Here is a 19955-nt window from a genome sequence, read left to right as displayed (position 1 = left end):
GTCATGGAGGAGTAGAAGAGGACTCTAGTGGCAACCTGTGAAGCTCTGCCCAAGAGGGTTAAGGCAGTGCTGGAAAATAATGGTGGCCACATAAAATATTGACACTTTGGGCCCAATTTGGATATTTCCACAAGTGTACTCACTTTTGTTGCCAAGGTTTAGACATTAATGGCTGTGTGTTGAGTTATTTTAAGGTAGCAGCAAATATACACTGTTATACAGGTTGTACACCCACTACTTTACATCGTAGCAGAGTGTCATTTCTTCAGTGTTGTCACATGAAAAGATATAATAAAACATTTACAAAAATGTGAGGGGTGTACTCACTTTTGTGAGATACTGTAAATATATATATATATATATATATATATATGTGTGTGTGTGTGTGCGTGTGTGTGTGCAGTGACCACTCCCAAAGTGGACTCCACTACTTTCAAATCTGTTGTGGGCTCTAACTCTGATTTTAGCAATGCCCCTGAAAAGCACATTCTCATCCTGTGGTATACATTTTCAAAAACAGCTTACCTCCAGATTCCATGTCTGTCGGACATATTCTCTCATCATGTTGTCCCGTATACTGTCAAATACCCCAGGCTTACATTCTACTCCACTAGGTCGATTGCAAGGCCACCTGAGAGCACAACATAATCCATCTGCATCTTTTGAGTAATATTCACAAAGTTCAGCAGGCCCACAGTGAGGTTTTCCCCCTACAATAATATACGTTCCATTCAATTGTTTTTCCACAGGATAATGGTGAAATTGCAGATTGTAAACAACAGAGAGAACATATCCACCCAGGGTTCTAAGGCACTGTCTCAGCAAAAATGAGCCATCCTTCATACCAGCTAGTTTGAGATACTCTTCGGCATCAGTACGTGAAATACTGCCATAGAAAAAGGGCAAATGGCCAGCGGCATCTGGCATTTTTAAATCCTGGCGCTTACCAAAGACCTAGAAAAAAAAAACAGTAAGAAATATGATTTTGAGAAATACAGTATGTCAATGTATTTTTATAGATAGTAGCACAGAGAGTTTCTGAAACATACAAATTGTTCTTCTATTAGCCACAAAAAGACATAAACATACACCCACACCTAGGTAAGAAATTACATAGTGACCTAGCTAGTTGGGATTCACAGACATAGGCACAGAAATGTAATAAACCTGAAGAAGCTTTTTTATTATTATTATTAATAACGAATACAGAACTGAAGTAATTCACTAAAAATAGGTTAATATAATTTCATTATAATATATATTCCTGGGATCTGTTTCTATAGGAGTTTCTAGCATATTTGTACTTTAGCCCAAGACATGTCCAGACTTTTAGGGGAATTGTTTCCAGGGAAAATGTCAAACATAATGAAGTTCAAATATGGAATTTCTACTTCTGATGGCATTTTGAATAACTTTTCAGAAATCTCACCATCCGACGCAGTTTTTTATCCTTTCCTAAATAAAGTCAAGAAATAGCCCCTGGGTTTAAGTGGCTACAGACTGGGCACCTGTAGATAGCAGAACAAGATGACAGGGCAAGGTATCCATAAGGGTTTTAGGACAGGCTCTAGTACTGAAGGCATCCTAGTTTTTATAGGGAAAATTGAACCTAATGAGCTAGGTCAGAAATATGGAGTGTATCTGCTAGAATAGGGCAGGTGGCTACAATGCTGATCACTGAAAGACTTTCCCCAGGCAGTCTCCATGTTCTATCTGTATGACATACTCAGGAGAAAGAGAATTGCGCCTCTGCAACCACAGACGCCTTAAGTCACTGCCATGCCAATGTGTGAATTTCGTTAATCATTTTGATCGTACCGATAGAACAATTCTGACCAAAAACAATACATTTTTCTATGATTTAACAACTGGGAAGATAAACTGGAAAAATATATTACAATTCTGCAGGGAAGACAACATACGTGTCTTGCTTTTGGCCTGATAACTACGAACCACACAACCGGGGGGCAGGGGACAAATGCACCATGGGCTGCATTTAAATATATGTGGCCACTGACACGTTTTTGTGTTCTACTTGCAAACACTAGGGTACATGGAGTAATAGCATTATTTATAATCTGGCTCAGTTTTTGGTTTGCTAACCAGTCTACAAATGTGTTTTGGACAGAACACCGTGCACACCAACTGTGTTGTCTGACAAAAATGTTTTAGACTGCTTTATTACTGGGGCCATTTGGCTGGGCATGCCCCAAGCTTAATACTGCCATGCCCCCATGCAACCATCTCAACAGAGAAAAAAAGCTAAACTAAATAATAAACTAAAAAGGAAACTGCAGGCAGTTGGAAGCAGAGTGACATCAGTAGGAAAACTTTGGTGATGTAATGAGCATTACAGGTAGAAGAAGACAGGGAAGAAGGGAGACTAACTGGCTATGAGATTTTCAGCAAGGGAGTCACACTATAGTCCATTTAAAAGGGACTTCACACCAAAGTCTCTGCGGTACAAAAAAATATCCAGTCATAGGAAAAACTACCTTTATTACTAATTGTATATTGATGACATCTCTTATGTTGCAATTTTAACTTAAGGTGGAAAAAGAACATAGCATTAGGACAAAAACATGCTTACCTAAAGAACCACATAGACTAATGATTGGGTCACAGAGTATAAAAAAATATATAAATGCAGATGGACGGACCTTCTCCAAAAAAATATTGTTTGAGGTAAATTAATTTTACTATATATATATATATATATATATATATATACACACATATGACCTATTAGCTTCTCATGTATGTAATCTTCTATAGGGTAAATGTTTTTTAGGGTAAATGGGTTATCTTTATTCCGTTTTGATTGATCTTTAGTCAGATTATGTAAAACGCAACAGAACGTTGCCTTTTACAGGAAACTGAGACAGGAAATGCTTTTTCTGTTGCAAGGGTCGGAAAATATTTTGGTTCCCACACATCCCCCCCCCCCAGAATTGTGTTTTAATTGTAAAACTTATTCCTTTTAACTCTTTGGTATGTGGCTTGGTTTTCTTTGTAATTCATTACTTATATGCTTAATGCACATTACAAATATTACAAACTTTTTGTGGAAAGTTAGGGAAAAAAAGCAAAAATGATCAATTATCAAGGGAGCATCTATCTAGTGGTGGCACATTTAAAATAGAAGAATGTGTTACAAAAAGTGCTATGTTTAATTGTTTACCTTGATAAGGGTGTTTGGTGTTTTCAGAAATAAAGAAAATAACCGCTTAGACTATTATCCTGGCTGATGTTCCTACTTTCTTCTCATTCATGACTGAGGGTGATACATTTGTATGCAGTGAGTACCTACTCCTCTGTATCCCCTTTCTCTCTCACTGAGGGCCTTTTTGTAATTGTTTGTTATCAAATCCCTGATAGAACTGGAAGCAAGCAATTTAAAGCTAGCAGAAACTTGTGGTTATCATATGTGGTTAACAGCATTGCCTTAAGCCCCAGATATTTCAGACACGACAAGTTATTTAACCCTAAAGACACCAAAGTGAAATTTCTAATGGACGTAGTTGAAAATAAACAAATTATTTTCTGTAGAAAACAGAGCAAGTGGAAACTGAGCGTGGGTATCTATGTAAAATGCGGTTATTTTCAGGAAACTAATTTGGTTTATGTTTAACTGTAATTCATATCTGCCATACTAGAATGATATTTGGGTGCAGCTGAATATATATGTATTATCTTTATATGTAAATCAAAATTAATTAAATCTTAAACCAGTATTTCCTTTGTTGTTATATTTAGGAAAAGAAGAAATGTGTATTATATTTAAGAGTTGTATTAAAATAGAATGGCAGTACTCTCTTAACAAAAAGAAACAAAGAGCAGATGATCGGGCAAAAATATTTAAATACATTATTATCATAGATGTTAGTGATTTACATAGGGCCATGTGGTAAGAAGAATCAAGTATTTCATCTAATTTTTTGATGTTTATAAACATATTATTGAGACTTTTAAGGCTGCAGAAAACGAATACACTTATACTCAACGAACAGTATGAGCTCCTGTGAAAGGGGGCATCAGGGGAAGAAAAAGGTATGGAGGCATTTAAGAGGGGCTATCCCTCCTAAAATTAGACATTTGGCCACAATGCTTATGTGTAGTATATCAGTCATCTTAGTAAATTCAAGGAGTAAACCTGTCTGAACTTAAGATCACATAAATGCATATGACTGTGAACTTGCACAGTAAACATTTTTTTTTCCTACACAGACTTTTTTCCTGACCTTTATGATCATGTATGACACACACAACCTAGTTTCATTATATTTACTCATACATTTCTATTTTGTATGCTTTATTGTATATTAATATATTGTATTGTTTCTGTAGAAATTTGTTTTGGAAGAATCCATTATGATCTAATAGTTTACTTTATCTTTGAAGATATATTGTCTTGAACCATTTGTAGCAAACTTCTGACTAAAAAGTGGATCCAGCTGAAAAGCCCTATAAAGAAAATAATTAGATCCCCCTCCTATAGCACAATTCTCAGTGTGTATTAATTTAGTATTATTTATTCGAACACCATAAATAATAATCAATGTAGTAAGTACATTGATATCAGATCCTCCTTCCTCAGACACCTCTACACTATGGCTACAGCCTATGGCTATGCAGTTAGGTTGTCCACTGTCTATATTCAAAACAGTGGATATTTTATTGAGTAGTTGTGCTATGCGTACCTAGAAATATCTCTTGGTTTGATCTGGATTCTCTGGATGAAGCCCACTTCTGGATAATTGGGTCAATTATTTCTTCTTCTGGGCAGGGGAGTAGCATTTGTCCATGCCCACTCCACAACCATTAAAGGCTGCCTGGGGACAGCACTGTCCTTACATGCCCTAGCTCCAGCTCTGTGTGTGTGTGTTAACAAAGGCACTCCACTGGAAAAGAGAGTGCTCTGGGTAGCCTACCAGGTGAGCTGATTTAGTGGTTACAACTATTGTAGAAAAGATACAAACCTAGTGGAGCTACACTGGTTTCATTGGATACAATGTAGTTATAACAGAGTCACCAGGATACACCTGACTTGCATTCAGTGTGGTGGACATCACCCGCTGATAAAGATGAAGTTTAGTGGTCCCCAAGACACTAGAAAATAGAGTGCTCTGGGTAGCCTACCAGGTGAGGTGATTAAGTGGTTCCAACTATTGGAGAAAAGATACAAACCTAGTGGAGCTCACTAGTTTGCTTGGATACAATGTAGATATAGCAGAATCACCAGGATACAGCTGACTTACCTTCAGTGTGGTGGACATCACCAGCTGATGAAGTTCTGTGGTCCCCAAGACAATTTTGTGAGAGAATTGATTTTAGAAACTGACAATCTCCCATTGCACAGACAGGAATAAAATCTTAAATATGATTTTCAGTCAAAGAACAGCTGAAGACAGAAATAGTCTTCTTAAGGATTGACCATTGCAGGATCCAAATAGTATAACAATTACATTATTACACTACATAACTAAAGCAATGTTCATGTATTTTGATATATCTTTCATTATCCCTAATTTCCCTCTTCTATTTTAGATACTCACACAAATTACGGTATGTATTACTTTGTCAGGACAAGCAGGACTTTCATTTGTAACCATATCCATACAAATAAACCAAAATATATTAGGACTGATGGAACTCTTAATTTATCACAATGTTGCATTTCTTCCAAGGGATAGCTGCTAATACTAAAAACAAATCTTCAAGAACAGTAACACGTGCACAGTTCTTTTAGGTTTTGGAGTGCCAAAATAGTCCTTACTTTTTATATTATCAGAAACTTTATTTCCCCTTGTTCTCACAGACTGCTGCCCACGATCAACATCGCCTACATTGTTAATTCATTCCAGCTACCAAATTGCCACCCCCCAACATATCAGTGAAGCTTTGAGGGTATGGTTGGAAGTGATGTTTACTGCCCTAGGTTGACTACACCTAACTGGCTTCCCTGCGCTGTGCAATAGGCCAGCTAGGTGTAGTAGAGATAAAAGACATCCCTTTAACCGCTCCATTTACACTATGAGGTCCATGCTTATTTGGCACAACCTCTGTGATATTTTATATCTCATGCTGTGCATCCTTCTGAGGCAGAGTAACGGAATAAAACAAAACAAATCCTGTCACTCTGCGTCAGAAGTACATAGAGGTATGCCTTGGTTGCAGTTGGGGTTATTGCAATAGGTCAGGTCTTGGGCAGCACCTAACCAACATATTTCACTGGTGGTTAGAGTTGTGGCATTAATTACCACTAGGCACAAAGGAAGACATCCCCTCATAATTAAAAATCAGTATGGGGAAGGGGGACAGGACACTATATTTGTTATGGGCCTGCCTTTTGCCAGGCCTAAGGCAGAAAACCCACAAAAATAAAACACTGAGCAGTGTACTATAAACTGTAACATTTAAAATGAATAGTTTCTATGAAATCTCTAATGGAATTGGAAATATTGTTGTTCTATACAAAAGCATATTGTGTATTAACATCAGTTGGTGTTTTTGTCATTTACCAAGATAGAAAGTGACGGCAGATAAGAACCAATCGGCCAATCCAGTCTGCCCAACTTCTGAATACTTCCTTTAGTGCCTGGCCTTATCTAATATGTAGCTTAACCTTATGCCTTAACCCATGCTTGCTTCAACACTTTCACTGTATTAACATCACCTCTGCTGGAAGACCATTCCATGCACCTACCACTCTTTCAGTAAAGTACAATTTCCTAATGTTACTTTTAAACCTTTGCCCCTCTGCCTTCCTGATATTCCTTTTAACCCCCTAAATGCCACTCTGCCTCCTTGACATTCCTTTTAACCCCTCTGAAAAAGTAATTGTCTTATAATTGAGCAAATACGGTGTGTGTGTGTATATACCATACCACCCTGAAAGCGCCCGATCTCGTCTGATCTCGGAAGCTAAGCAGGGATGGCCATATAATGTGACTAAAACTCCAATTTTGTCATCTTAGAAAGGTGTTTTTAAGTAGCTTTAACCACAGTCATTAGAGTTTATAACCTATTTGATGTGAGTGCGCTGATTTAGAGATTGTGTATGACTTTGGTCTTCAGCAGCACCCCCTTATAATTAATGCAAGACAATATCTGCAATATCACTAATAAAAAATGAAAGCGAATGAGTCCAAGTACAGATCACTGAGGTACCCCACTGGTAATAAGACCTTTCTCTGAATATACTCCATTGACTACAACCCTCTGTTGTCTGTCACTCAGCCACTGCCTAATCCATTCAACAATATTGAGATCTAAACTCAGAGATTGACGTTTATTGATAAGTCTTCTTTGTGGGACAGTGTCAAAGGCCTTACTGAAATCCAGATATGCAATGTCTACTGCACCACCTTGATCAATAATTTTAGTCACCCAATCAAAAAAATCAGTAAGAATAGTTTGGCCTGAGGTAAACCCATGGCGTTTTTGATCTTGAAACCCATGTGACATTAGATGTTCAACAATCCTATCCTTTAACATAGTTTCCATTAATTTCCCCACTACAGATGTAAGACTCACTGGCCTGTAGTTGCCCAACTCCTCTCTACTGCCTTTTTTGTGAACGGGCACAACATTCACTAATTTCTAATCATCTGGGACTACTACCATTAACAATGAATCGTTAAATGAATCTGCCCTTTAATAACTTGGGGTGTATCCCATCAGGCCCCAGACCTCTGCCTTGATAAACTCACATGTATCAAATGACTCTAGACAGCTAGACCTTTATCATCTTCTACATACATTCTTTGTTTTGTTTTCAATCTTACTACTCCTTGTATTACTTTCCTTTTCTCAATTACATATCTAAAAACATTTTATCCTCCTCTTTACAATTTTTTCTTCTGTGTGTGCTTTGGCAGCTCTTAAAACTTGCTTTGCCTCTTTCTGTCTAATCTTAAAGATTTTCCTTACTTTGAGATTTTTGTATTTACTAAATGTTAACTTCGTGTTTTTTCTATTCTGGCCACTTCCGCGGTGTACCACAGTGGTTTCTTTAATTTTTTGCTCTTACTGACCAGCCTAATACATTTTTTGTTACCTTCAATAATTCAACTTTTAAATAATCCCTTTTCTCCTGGACTCCATTTAAATGTGTGGTGTGTTTCAGTCACTGTTCGTATATGAAACCACACAGACTGATAATCACTAGATCCCAAACTTTCACCTACTGAAATATCCATTTACATTTCTCCAGTTCTCCATCTGTGAGCATTAAATGTAATATGGCCTCCTTACGAGTTGGCTCCTCAATTACTTGTTTTAAAAATGATCCCAGTAGGGAGTTTAGAATATCTGCACTCCGGACACAAGCAGCTACTTTGGTTTTCGAGTTCACATTATTAAAGATTAAAGTCACCCATGGTTATAACCTCCCCCTTCACTGTCATTTTAGCTCTTTCCTTAATTAGTAGATTATCGAGTTCTTCTACTTGTTCAGGGGGTCTATAAATCACACCTACATGAGTTAATGTACGCTTACCAAATTGTAACATAACCCAAACTGACTCGATGTTCTCCTCATCAACTTGTGTTAGGTTAGATTTTATGTTAGCGTTCACATCTCCCCTTTCTGTCTTTTCTGTATAAAGAGTACCCCGGTATCGCTATGTCCCAGTCATTTTACCATGTCTCAGTAACAGCCACTAAATCAACACTACTGTTCATGGAATGTATTCCCTAAACTGTTAGAATTTGTAGACATGACCTTAAGCTTGTAATTTAACATACATGCTGCAAGTGCTTTTCTGTTCCTGTTTTGGGGGGGGGGGGAATATATGCTTCTATTATGTATATAAATATATATATATATATATGAAACCAAAGAAAAAATGGGCACTCACGGGTCTTTGCAGTAAAGTGCATTAAGCACAATTTTATTTCAACCAGCACAGCCATATATATATATATGTATATGTATAAATGCTCCCTATTACCTGTACAGCCCAAGCCCCCAGATCCACCTGGTTACTAACTAAAACACCTTCCCTTTTTATACTGTCTAGCCCGGTATTGATTACCCCCCCATTCCTAGTTAAAATCTCTTCCAACCGTCTAGCCGATCTCACCCCTATCATCTCACCCCTGCATTGTGCCCTCTTTATTACACCAATCTCCCACTGTCTTTCTGGTGTAGCACATGGCACAGGTAGTATTTCAGAGAAGGTCCTTTTTTTGTATATAAGATAATAGGGTTACTTGAAATTTCCATTTTTCTTTAGGCACATTTGTATGCAGTGCAACCATAAACTAAAGACCACGTTTAAAAAATACAAAAAAGTTGAGACTCTACCAGAAGAAACAAAAAATTGGAGAGATACCTCTATATAGCTATAAATACCTATCCATTCTTAGGTATATGCAAGATTTGTAGTTTTTATTTTTTTGTGGTCTAGCAGCATTTTGAATTGTTTTTAATGTTATATGCTTTTTTATCTTTCTTAGTTTTCAAAAACTGGCTACAGTTACACTTCTTTGATGAAGCACCAGTGTTTCAGAACATTACCCGATCCTAACTGAAAAAATACATTCTAAAACATTCCGCATCTTTTGGCACCAGTAAACAATTCTAAAGATATACCACGTCCATATCAGACATCTATAGTTACTACTCTGCCTCTCCCTTTAAATGAACTGTGTTCTCCGTTTTTGACTCACTAAAGGCCATGGTAGTTTTCTCTAGGTTGTGTCCCTCATAATGAATTGTTATTTTTTTTTGGCACAACATTTACTCTCTGATATCTTTAAACTCATCCTCCTACTTCTGCGCCTTAATATTTTCTTCATATTAACCCAGCATTTTATACATGTGTATTTGTATTTCATTTTCATATTCCCTAATACTGGAATCGTTATCTATCTCAAAGTGATAGTTTAGTAACACCTACAACTTCAGAGAATAAGAATACATTAGACATTTAAATGGAAGAGGTAAGCTTACCTAAATAGACAAAATAAAACCTCTGGCTGCACGGTTTCTGTCTGACGCAGTGTGCATGAGCTTGATTTCTTGCTAGGTTTCTACAAGAAGGTGTCCTCATTTTAGACTTAAAAGAAGCAGGAAAGATGGGTGTGCTGGGAGGGGCTGCAAAATTCTAACAACGTCAATATCATTATCTTGATCATGTTAGCAGGTAAAAGCGCTTTTACACTGGTTGTATATGTATTTATGCACATATATAAAGAAATAAATTGCCTTTTACACAAAATGTAACTTTACAGCATGCAGTAAAATGTATATAATTATATTTGCCTGTTAAACTACAGCTATTGATAGAGTTAAACCTATTTTAAAGCCTTTGTACTAAGCAATCAAACTCATATTGTGTGAATTAAAAGAAGTTATTTAGGAAAATGTCTGGATTAAAAAAATAAAATATGATGATAAATGATGGGGTGTAATTCACTTTACATCTAGGTTAAATCCTTACATTTATATATATAATATTACATGTATTTTTCAATCTTTGAGCAAGCAATCCCTCTCCTAGTCTAAGTTTCATATATTGTTTTGCTATTTTAACTTTAAAATATAATGGTAATAATTTAGTTTTATTATTGATATTAGAGGCGGATTCTTCCCTTTTTTGGTTTCTAATTTTATATCAAATATATAACTATATATATTGAAATATAAATACACATAACCAACATTTTTTATTATTTCATAAAACAGGCAAGAATATTCTAAATTTAGAATTCATACACATTTATATCCTATGATATATTCCACAGCCATGTTAAACTCATATCGCAAAGCAACGCTTTACCTGTGCTGGTCAGTGATAAATGAAAATTATATGTGTCCTAGAAAAAAAAAAGGTCAATGTGGTCATTCCAGGATTTATTTGCCCCTTCATAGATTGTCAAGGCTGTGATATTGCGTCTGCTGCATTCATAATATTGCCCCAACCCTTCCTGCACAAGTATATAAATATAATATAAAAATAGGGATATAATTGAGGAAATAGCTAAAATGACATTTAAGGGGGAAGTTATAATCATGGGTGACTTTAATCTTCCTGATGTGAACTGGAAAACCAAACAAGCTGGTTGTACCAGCAGTACAGATAATCTAAACAACCTACTTACTTTAAAACAAGTAGTTGAGGAGCCAACTCATAAGGAGGCCAGATATTACTCTAGGTGAAAGTTTGGGATCTAGTGATCATCAGTCTGTGTGGTTTAATATATGGACAGTAACTGAGTCACACCACACACACACACAAAAGTTTTCCATTTTTTAAAAAACTACTTTTTTTTTGAATATTTGTAAAGGAGTCATCATCAGGTTGGAGCGGTTTAATGGGATTCTTTAAAAGTTAAATTATTTAAAGCAACAGAAAATTGTATTAGGCTTGTCAGTAAGACGGAAAATGTAAGAAACCACTGTGGTACTCCACAGAAGTGGCCAAAATAGTAAAAAACAGTTAGCAATTAGTATTTATAAAAATCTGAGACTGAAAAAAGATAAACAGACCTATAACATTAGACAGAGAGAGGCAAAGCAAGTTATAAGAGCTTTCAAAGAATACACAGAAGAGAAAATAGCCCAGTCACTAAAAAAAAGAGATGCATACATGAGAAAAGGAAAGTAAAACAAGTATTAGTTACATTAAAAACAAAACGAAGGAAGATATGTAGAAGAGAATAAATGTCTACCTGACTGCTTAATGAATATTTGTGTTTAGTTATCACAGATGAAATGAAGGAAAGGGACCTTGTTAAGGAAAAGGGACTAATAAGTAATTTGATACATATGATACACATGAGGAAGAGGTCTAAAGACAAATAAGTCAATGGGGCCTGACTGGGGCGCAGACTGAATAAATGAAAAAAGTGTACCTCCCAAATGTGGCCTTTTAGCCCTCATACAACTCATTCATGGGTGGTATCACTGGTGATGGTGTTTGTCAGTGAAATATACCAAAGGCTGTGAATTCCTACCTAAAGTACAATGTGTGTGAAAAAAACACACAACAATTACTACCATAAACTTTGACAAAGGCTGGTGGTAAAATACCACCATTTGAAATACCCTGGGTTGTCTAATTTTCAAAAAAATATGGTTTGATTGGGTAAATTCAATTGGCCTGTTTTAAAGATGTCCCAAATAGAACACGGGGAGCAGGATGACCAGATGGTAACATCATAAACTGAAAAATGTACTCCTCCCAAATGCGGCTTTTATAACTTGCAAAAAAAAAACATAAAAACATTGGGTATTTCTAAACTCAGGACAAATCGTAGAATCAGGTTTTGTAGATGAGTAAACGTTTTTTCAAATAAAAGTAAGAAAAGGAGCTTTTTTCAAATTTTCACCATATTTAATTAGATGATATGCTCAACATAATGGTATCTAAAGCTCTTCTAGTGCTGAAAAAAAACCAATATATAACTTTTGTGGGTTCAGTAAATGAGATAGCTTTATATATATATAAATATATAAATAACTATAATATATAGTTATTTAACTCAGTACAAGTGTTCTGACCTGACTTGGCAATGGAAAAATAGTGATCATTGGAGCATTAGAATATTTTTGTAGTTTTCAAAAGTTTCCTCCGCTTTCCGATTGGTGTGAGGCAGGGAGAAAGAGAACGTTGCAGATAAAAACAGTATTTCTAAATATTGCCTTTGTCATCTAAGTTGTGATTGTCGCAAAACAATTCTATTTAAACAGCTCCATAACAGCCATTGAGACAGCAAGGAGCGTTGTTGAAAACTTGTGAAACTTGGTCAAATATCCCAGCAGTGTAGTTGAATTGCCAATCATCAAAATATGGAGGCAAGTGGTTGCGAATGTAGACTAGCCCTCAAGATTTCATTATTACCTACTTTAGGGCTGCAACTAACGATTATTTTAATAATCGATTAGTTGGCCGATTATTTTTTCGATTAATCGATTAATCGGATAAAAAAAATGAATGTAAATTTTTCATTTATTTAGTATAATTTACTAAACAAATGATGTTAAATACAAACAGCAGAATAAAAAAACTTTGATAATACATTTCTTGTCTTTATTTCCCAACCAGCCCCCCAATTTATGCACATTTGAGCCCAGGCTTGCTACGCTGCCTCCCAGACATGCCATGCTGCCCCCCCACATATGCCACGCTGCCTACCACAGCACTCCACGCTGCCTCCCACATATACCACACCACGCTGCCTCCCACATCTGCCACTCCACGCTGCCTCCCACATATGCCACTCCATGCTGCCTCCCACATATGCCACTCCACGCTGCCTCCCACATCTGCCACTCCACGCTGCCTCCCACATCTGCCACTGTGCCTGATACGCCTTATATCCCCTGATACCCCACTCCATCCTCCCCAGACATGCCACCCTGCCTCCCAGACATGCCACTTCTCTACCCCCAGATATGCCACTCTACCCCCAGATATGCCTTATACACCCTGATACACCACTCCGTCCTCCCCAGACATGCCACACTGCCCTCCCCACATATGCCTTATATACTGTATATGCCTTATACCCCCAGATATGTCACTTCACTGCCCCCAGGATTTAGATTCCCCTAAATTAACCCTAAACTCCCCATTAACCATAACTGCCCCTAAATTAACCCTTAACACCCCCTTAACCACAGCATCCCCTAAATTAACCCTAAAGACCCCATCAACCACAGCATCCCCTAAATTAACCCTAAACACACCATTAACCACAACTGCCTCAAATTAACCCCAAACACCCCATTAACCACAGCTGCTCCTAAATTAACCCTAAACACCCTATTAACATAACTGCCCCTAAATTAACCCTAAACACCCAATTAACCATAACTGCCCCTAAATTAACCCTAAACACCCCACTAACCATAACTGCCCCTAAATTAACCCCCACCTCCCCTAACTTTCAGTAGCCCAAATATATATATATATATATATATATATATATATATATATATATATTACATACATATATACACATTATATATATATATATATATATATATATATATATATACACACACATTATATATATATATATATATATATATATATATATATATACACATATACTTACAGTTAGATGAGTGTCACAGCCATGTGGTTCTGGCCTGGAGAAGGAAGGGGCGGGGCCAGTTGTCACAGTGATTACAGGGAGGGGGAGTAAGTAGGAGCTGCTGCTGTGAGTCAGACTAAACGGATTATATAATGAGGGGGATTTTTCAGAGCGTTTGCTCTGAAAAAACCCTCATTTTATAATCGATAAAAATCGATTCAACTAATCGATAATGAAATTCGTTGCCAACGAATTTCATTATCGATTATTATCGATTTTATTGATTAGTTGTTGCAGCCCTAACCTACTTATTATTATTACCTTTTATACACAGAGCTGTACAATTTAAACAAGATGGTTTAATACACTGTCAGGCCCCACTGGGGATTAAACCACAAACTTGCCTTTGGTAGGTACTATACCTAACCACGAGGTGAGTAGGTGGCTTTAGGGTTGCTGGTCTCTGCCTCCCTACTAACATGTGCAGCGCATGTCCATGTGCAGTGGCGGGATTGGCCTTGGGACTGTGCTCAAGACAGCCCGGTGTTGCCATGGCCAGTCGCCCCCTGGGGGAACAAGGGGTCTTCAAAGGAGGCTAGTATGGCCAGACTACAGAGGGGGTCTGTGGCACAGTACCAGGGATGATGCAGAATAGAAGTCAAAGTCCACGCCAAATAAGTCAAAATCCAGGTGATCAAACTAATACGCGGTACACAGGGGCAAAGCAAAGTCCACGCCAAGGTTCAAACCCAAAATAACAACTAGAATTAACAAAAGCCTCCAGATGCAAGTAGGGCCAAAAACAAGTAAACTAGTAAGGAGCTAGGAGCATGCCAAGAAAGATATAGAGCAATAATCACTTACCTATCTAAAGATGGCTTTATAGTTTTATATAAAACAAATTCTGCAGTGTTGACAAAGACAAACCAATACAGTTGATAATGACAACCAATTTCACACATTCTTTTTTTTGCTGCATTGGATAATGAAGATGCAGCTGCTGCTCGTGGACAATATATTAGACTGGTTTTACTAAAGATTTCCCATTGAAGACTAAGAATCTTCCACATAGGTAGTTATATTTTTAGGTAACTTGATGGGAAAAATAGGATTCAATAGGATGGGAAAAATAGGATCTGTCAGATTTAGTGGTACCCTGTTATTCTGAATACCTTATAGCTTGGGGTATTCTGGTGCCTTCATAGTGACCCATGGTTCTCTGTCATTCCTCTAAGGAATTCATAGAAAAAGTAGTTCTGAGTCCTGAGTTGTGGGCTGTACACCACTGGCTCCACTGTGCCAAGTCTTAAGTAGAAAAAAGTAGAAACTGGATAAAACACAACGCATAACAGACAAAATTGCACCCCTAGGTAAAGTAACCAACTAGTTACCTTAAGGTAGAGTCTGGAAGCTGGTGTCCCTGTCAAGATGGTTTATTCACCAAAGAGCTTGTTGCAGTTTCATCTTACTTCACTTTAGTTTACATTATTTTTGCATCAAGAATAGCTTGTTTGGCCCTGTATAAAGCATTTATAAATTGGGAAGATTTCTTGACTAATTGAACTATGCATTAAGGGGTGCTGGTTTACAACTTCTTTAACCGGAATTTTCCAGAGACGGCCCTATTTAGCACAATGGTAATTTCTTCAGGTAGTTGCAACTACAATAAGCAGCTTTAGTGAATAAACTCCAACGTCAAAGCAAACTTCAAAGCCAGCACCGAACTAGAGACTTACACTCTTACACACTCACAGATTGTGGCCATGTGTATCCAGCCAGTGGTCTCACATTAAGGGACCAAATCTGTAGCCTGAACAACAAGGTAAGAGACCGATGCCATCTGGTTGCCCGGTTTGCCAGATGACTAGTCCAGGCCTACTACCATCCTAAAGACCAGGGCGGACAAACTACTGGTGTTTAAAAGTGAACGTCCATTTCTTCGGTGCAGTGTTGTCACTAAAGCAAAATTTTATTTTTTAAAATGTTATTTCCAGCTTCTACCACTTGAGGACACTCCAGCTCTTGAATTGTACAGTTCGAAATGCCACATGGCAACCATATTGCAGTTTAAACAGTCAGCCATTGAAACACTCACGTATTTTATTGCAATATTTGAAAAGGAACGTCTTCGAAACATCGTAAAGTACGTCCCTGTACAACACGGCATTGGGCTTTTAAAAGCATTAGGCTTAAAAGGTAAAATAACACGGGTGCAGCGTGTACACTTTTGTTTTACTAAAATCTACACACTGTTCTAAATTTAAAATAAACAAAATAAATGATGATTATCTATCTTAATGTAGCTTACATTGAGACAAATGTATTCAACCAGCTTACATTGATTGCATTTACACTATTTTGTTCAAAGCCATGACTTTTATCAATAGTATTTCCCAGATGAATAAATTACTCAAAAAATACCCCTTACAGTGCATTACTGATTTTATATATGTCAACAAAAATGAAAATGTTGATTTTGTAGGAGAAAGGAGAAGCACACACTGACAAGCATCAATTCCTAGCTCTCTGCACTCCCACTGCGAAATGAGAAGATGCCAGGGTAGCTGCCGCTTTAAGAGGGGTATAACAAGGGGCGGGGTCTAATGGAGCCCTTCCTACCTATTTTGCATCAGTCACTTCCCACTGCCCCTGTGGCAACTTAACTCTTTTGTTGCCAGGGAACTCTGACAAGCTTTGCGGAATGATGCTTTTTTGAGCCCCGTGGTAATGAAGGAGTTAGAGTTATGCTCCCTCTCTAATGACACCTTAAAAAAAGGGAAAAGAAAACCGGCTACTGTAGGGGAGTGTCCCGTTTAATACAACCCACTTGAATTATGTGAGGTCAACGAAACTTTCTTTCTTTTCTTTTTTTTAAAGCTAGAAGCTGCCAATAAATCATCCAGTACATAGATTCCTTAAGAATTTAATGGGAATAGTAAAAAAAAAGAACCGAAGAAGGCTTAGAAATCAGTGAACGGGACGCCTGTAATTCATTCACAGATGCTTCACAGTCAGGTGCATTACACACTTCGGATCATCGAAAGTAACAGGTATGTCAGCACAACTCTTTTGTTTTGTAATGAGTTTTAGTTTTGCTGTTTCCAGTAGGGGGAAATAGTTACTAATTCCCTGTTAACCAAACAAACAAACCTGTACCATTTTTTTGTGCTTCTAAAATCTGTGCTGACTCCTTCTGCCTTAAACCCATTAAGTAATCTTTCATATTGCTCCATAGAACCTATTACTGTAAAATATTCTATTGTTACATATGACAACCTCTCTTTGTTCCAGAAGCTCTTTTTATCTCACCTTCCACAAAGTATGGTGATCAGATTGCTTCATTAACTGTGGACCCTTAAAGAAAATGTATACTGCAAGCTTGCATTTAAATACTCATAAAATATTTCGTTTTTATGGCAGGTAAAATTCCAATTTAAACACCCATTTTGTTCCATACAAGCCTCTCTTATAATGCCATATTTTCTCCTTTATACAGTCCCATTCTGCAACTAGTTCTACTGCGCAATATAACCTCTTCCTATTCCATCATAAAACTTCTACACAAACTCTCCTTCTGATGTAACTCTAGCTTTTTTCAAACCTAATTTCCTCACTACAGCATGTATTCCATCCTTTTAGGAATTATCATCTAAATAACTCCCTGTTGCTCCTGCTGTTTGTCTTCTCAACCTCTAGTAAATAGCTTGTTAATCAAGATATAGGATCACCTTTTACTGGAAATGCTTTTTGTGGATCAATTCCGTTGGGCATTCTTAAAACAATTTCTTACCCCGTAAGACACTCATATTCTGTGTCCTTAATTAAATGACCGTTACTGTAACTATGCCGCTCTAACATCTTTTACAGTAATTATGGGTTTTCGCTATAATTCCTTCTATGGCCCCATTTACTTGCATACATTGTATTGTCTTCCTTAGAAAATCTTCCATCCCTTCATAACTTACTGCAACATGTTTTCACATTGCATCCTTAAACAATTTCATTTTACACTTGATCCTCTAAAATACTCTCCTCAGGGTACAAGGCCCCACTCCCTGCATGCCTCCTGTCCTAACAGAAGCCGTCTTTCTTTGAAGTTGACCTCTGACCTTAATTAGACATGAAGGAACTTAGGGAAGATAGAGTGGATAGCGTTCAAAGGATAATTAGGACAAGAAAGAAAAATTACTGCAATTGAACTTGTCTATACTGTGTTGAGATGATCAGGACTTCTAGAACAGTAGAATTAAAACCTATTTTGTTATTAATTTATGTTTGTAAGCACACTGTTGCCAATCCCAAACCAATAAATAGTACACAGCCATAGAAAACCTAAACATATGAAACATTACACTGTATAAAATGTGCATTATCTGAGTTCAGGATTGAACCAAGCCTCAACTCGGTATCCTCCTAGATGGACTAATGTGATGATGAATGTGAATGGGTAGAGTATAGTAGTTCTGTAGATTGTTTCACATCTGCACCATTCCTTCAATGCACTACTTTACTTTAATGTACTACTTTGGCCTTGTGAAGAATGTTCGACATTGGTAAATGTTAAAGTTATGCTAATACTAATTTTGAGTTGAATCAAAGATCTTGAAAACATCTGTGACTACTAGTCAATTTCATTTCACCCAAACACACATACACACCAGGACAGACTCTGCCACACCGACACCCAAACACACACACACACACACACACACACACACCAGGACAGGCTCTGCCACACTGACACCCAAACAGGACAGGCTCTGCCACACCGACACCCAAACACACACACCAGGACAGGCTCTGCCACACTGACACCCAAACACACACACCAGGACAGGCTCTGCCACACTGACACTCAAACACACACACCAGGACAGGCTCTGCCACACTGACACCCAAACACACACACCAGGACAGGCTCTGCCACACTGACACCCAAACAGACACCAGGACAGGCTCTGCCACACCGACACCCAAACACACACACCAGGACAGGCTCTGCCACACCGATACCCAAACAGACACCAGGACAGGCTCTGCCACACCGACACCCAAACACACAACCAGGACAGGCTCTGCCACACTGATGCCCAGACGCACACACCAAGACAGGCTCTGCCACACCGACACCCAAACACACACACCAGGACAGGTTAAAAGTTATATGTGTCCTGGAAAACATGGCCGATGTGGGCACCGTAATGTCCCCACACCCTTGCACCCTGATTGCATCCACAGGATCTGCCCAACACTCAGATTGAAAGCATAGGACTTGCCACATTTGCCCCCAAACAGCCTGCTTGTGGCATCATAGCCTCAAACAGTCTCCCAGTGCCATGCTTTCCCCTACTTACGCATGCTATCACACACTTATTCATTAATTTACTCATTAATATACTAATTTACAGATACTTATTCATTCACAGATACTGATTCATTCAGATACTCATTCAAAGATACTCATTCACAGATACTCAATTAAGCCACGGTCGTTTAGATTTAGGGCAGCCTGGGGGCAATTCCTTCCTGGCCACCAGCCCATCTCTGGTCAGGGGCAAACCAAAATTTTGAATCCACAGAGACCACAATAGACAGGGTATACAGTCATTAAAATCAAGTAAATATTCCTGCTCCCCATGCATTTCGTTGTGCTTCTCCACAACGTCTTCCGGGGGGAAATGAAAAGTGATAAAGCAAATCTAACAAACCACACTATAAATACACTCCCCTTCCCCTATTATTCAGTCTTCATTAATTAGTGAAATGTTTCATTTACTGCCAGTATATGGGAGGGGGAGGAGGCAGAGTGGTGTATGGGAGTGGTGTATAATTAATTAGTAGAATTCAATTATATTACTTCATAAAAATACATTGTATCAAAATCTTAAATAAGACCTTTAGGTTGA

At 37.8% G+C, this 19955-nt stretch overlaps 1 protein-coding gene across 1 annotated transcript in view; it reads right to left on the bottom strand.

The window, feature by feature from the left end:
• The window catches only part of LOC128490531 (tyrosine-protein kinase ZAP-70), a 30026-nt gene extending 20003 nt beyond the window's left edge, over positions 1–10023 (bottom strand). The window contains exons 1-2 of the mRNA XM_053462439.1: positions 9959–10023; positions 526–954 (exon numbers count right to left, since the gene is read on the bottom strand). Of these exons, the coding sequence (XP_053318414.1) occupies positions 526–927 (402 nt within the window). The 5' untranslated portion in view covers positions 928–954; positions 9959–10023. The remainder of the gene's footprint in view (positions 1–525; positions 955–9958) is intronic.
• Between the last annotated feature and the right edge of the window lie 9932 nt (positions 10024–19955).

Source organism: Spea bombifrons, chromosome 1 (genome assembly GCF_027358695.1).
Source record: "Spea bombifrons isolate aSpeBom1 chromosome 1, aSpeBom1.2.pri, whole genome shotgun sequence".
Taxonomy (NCBI): Eukaryota; Metazoa; Chordata; class Amphibia; order Anura; family Pelobatidae; genus Spea; species Spea bombifrons.
The sequence above is the reverse complement of the archived record's forward strand: the minus strand, read 5'-3'. Positions and strand labels throughout refer to the sequence as shown.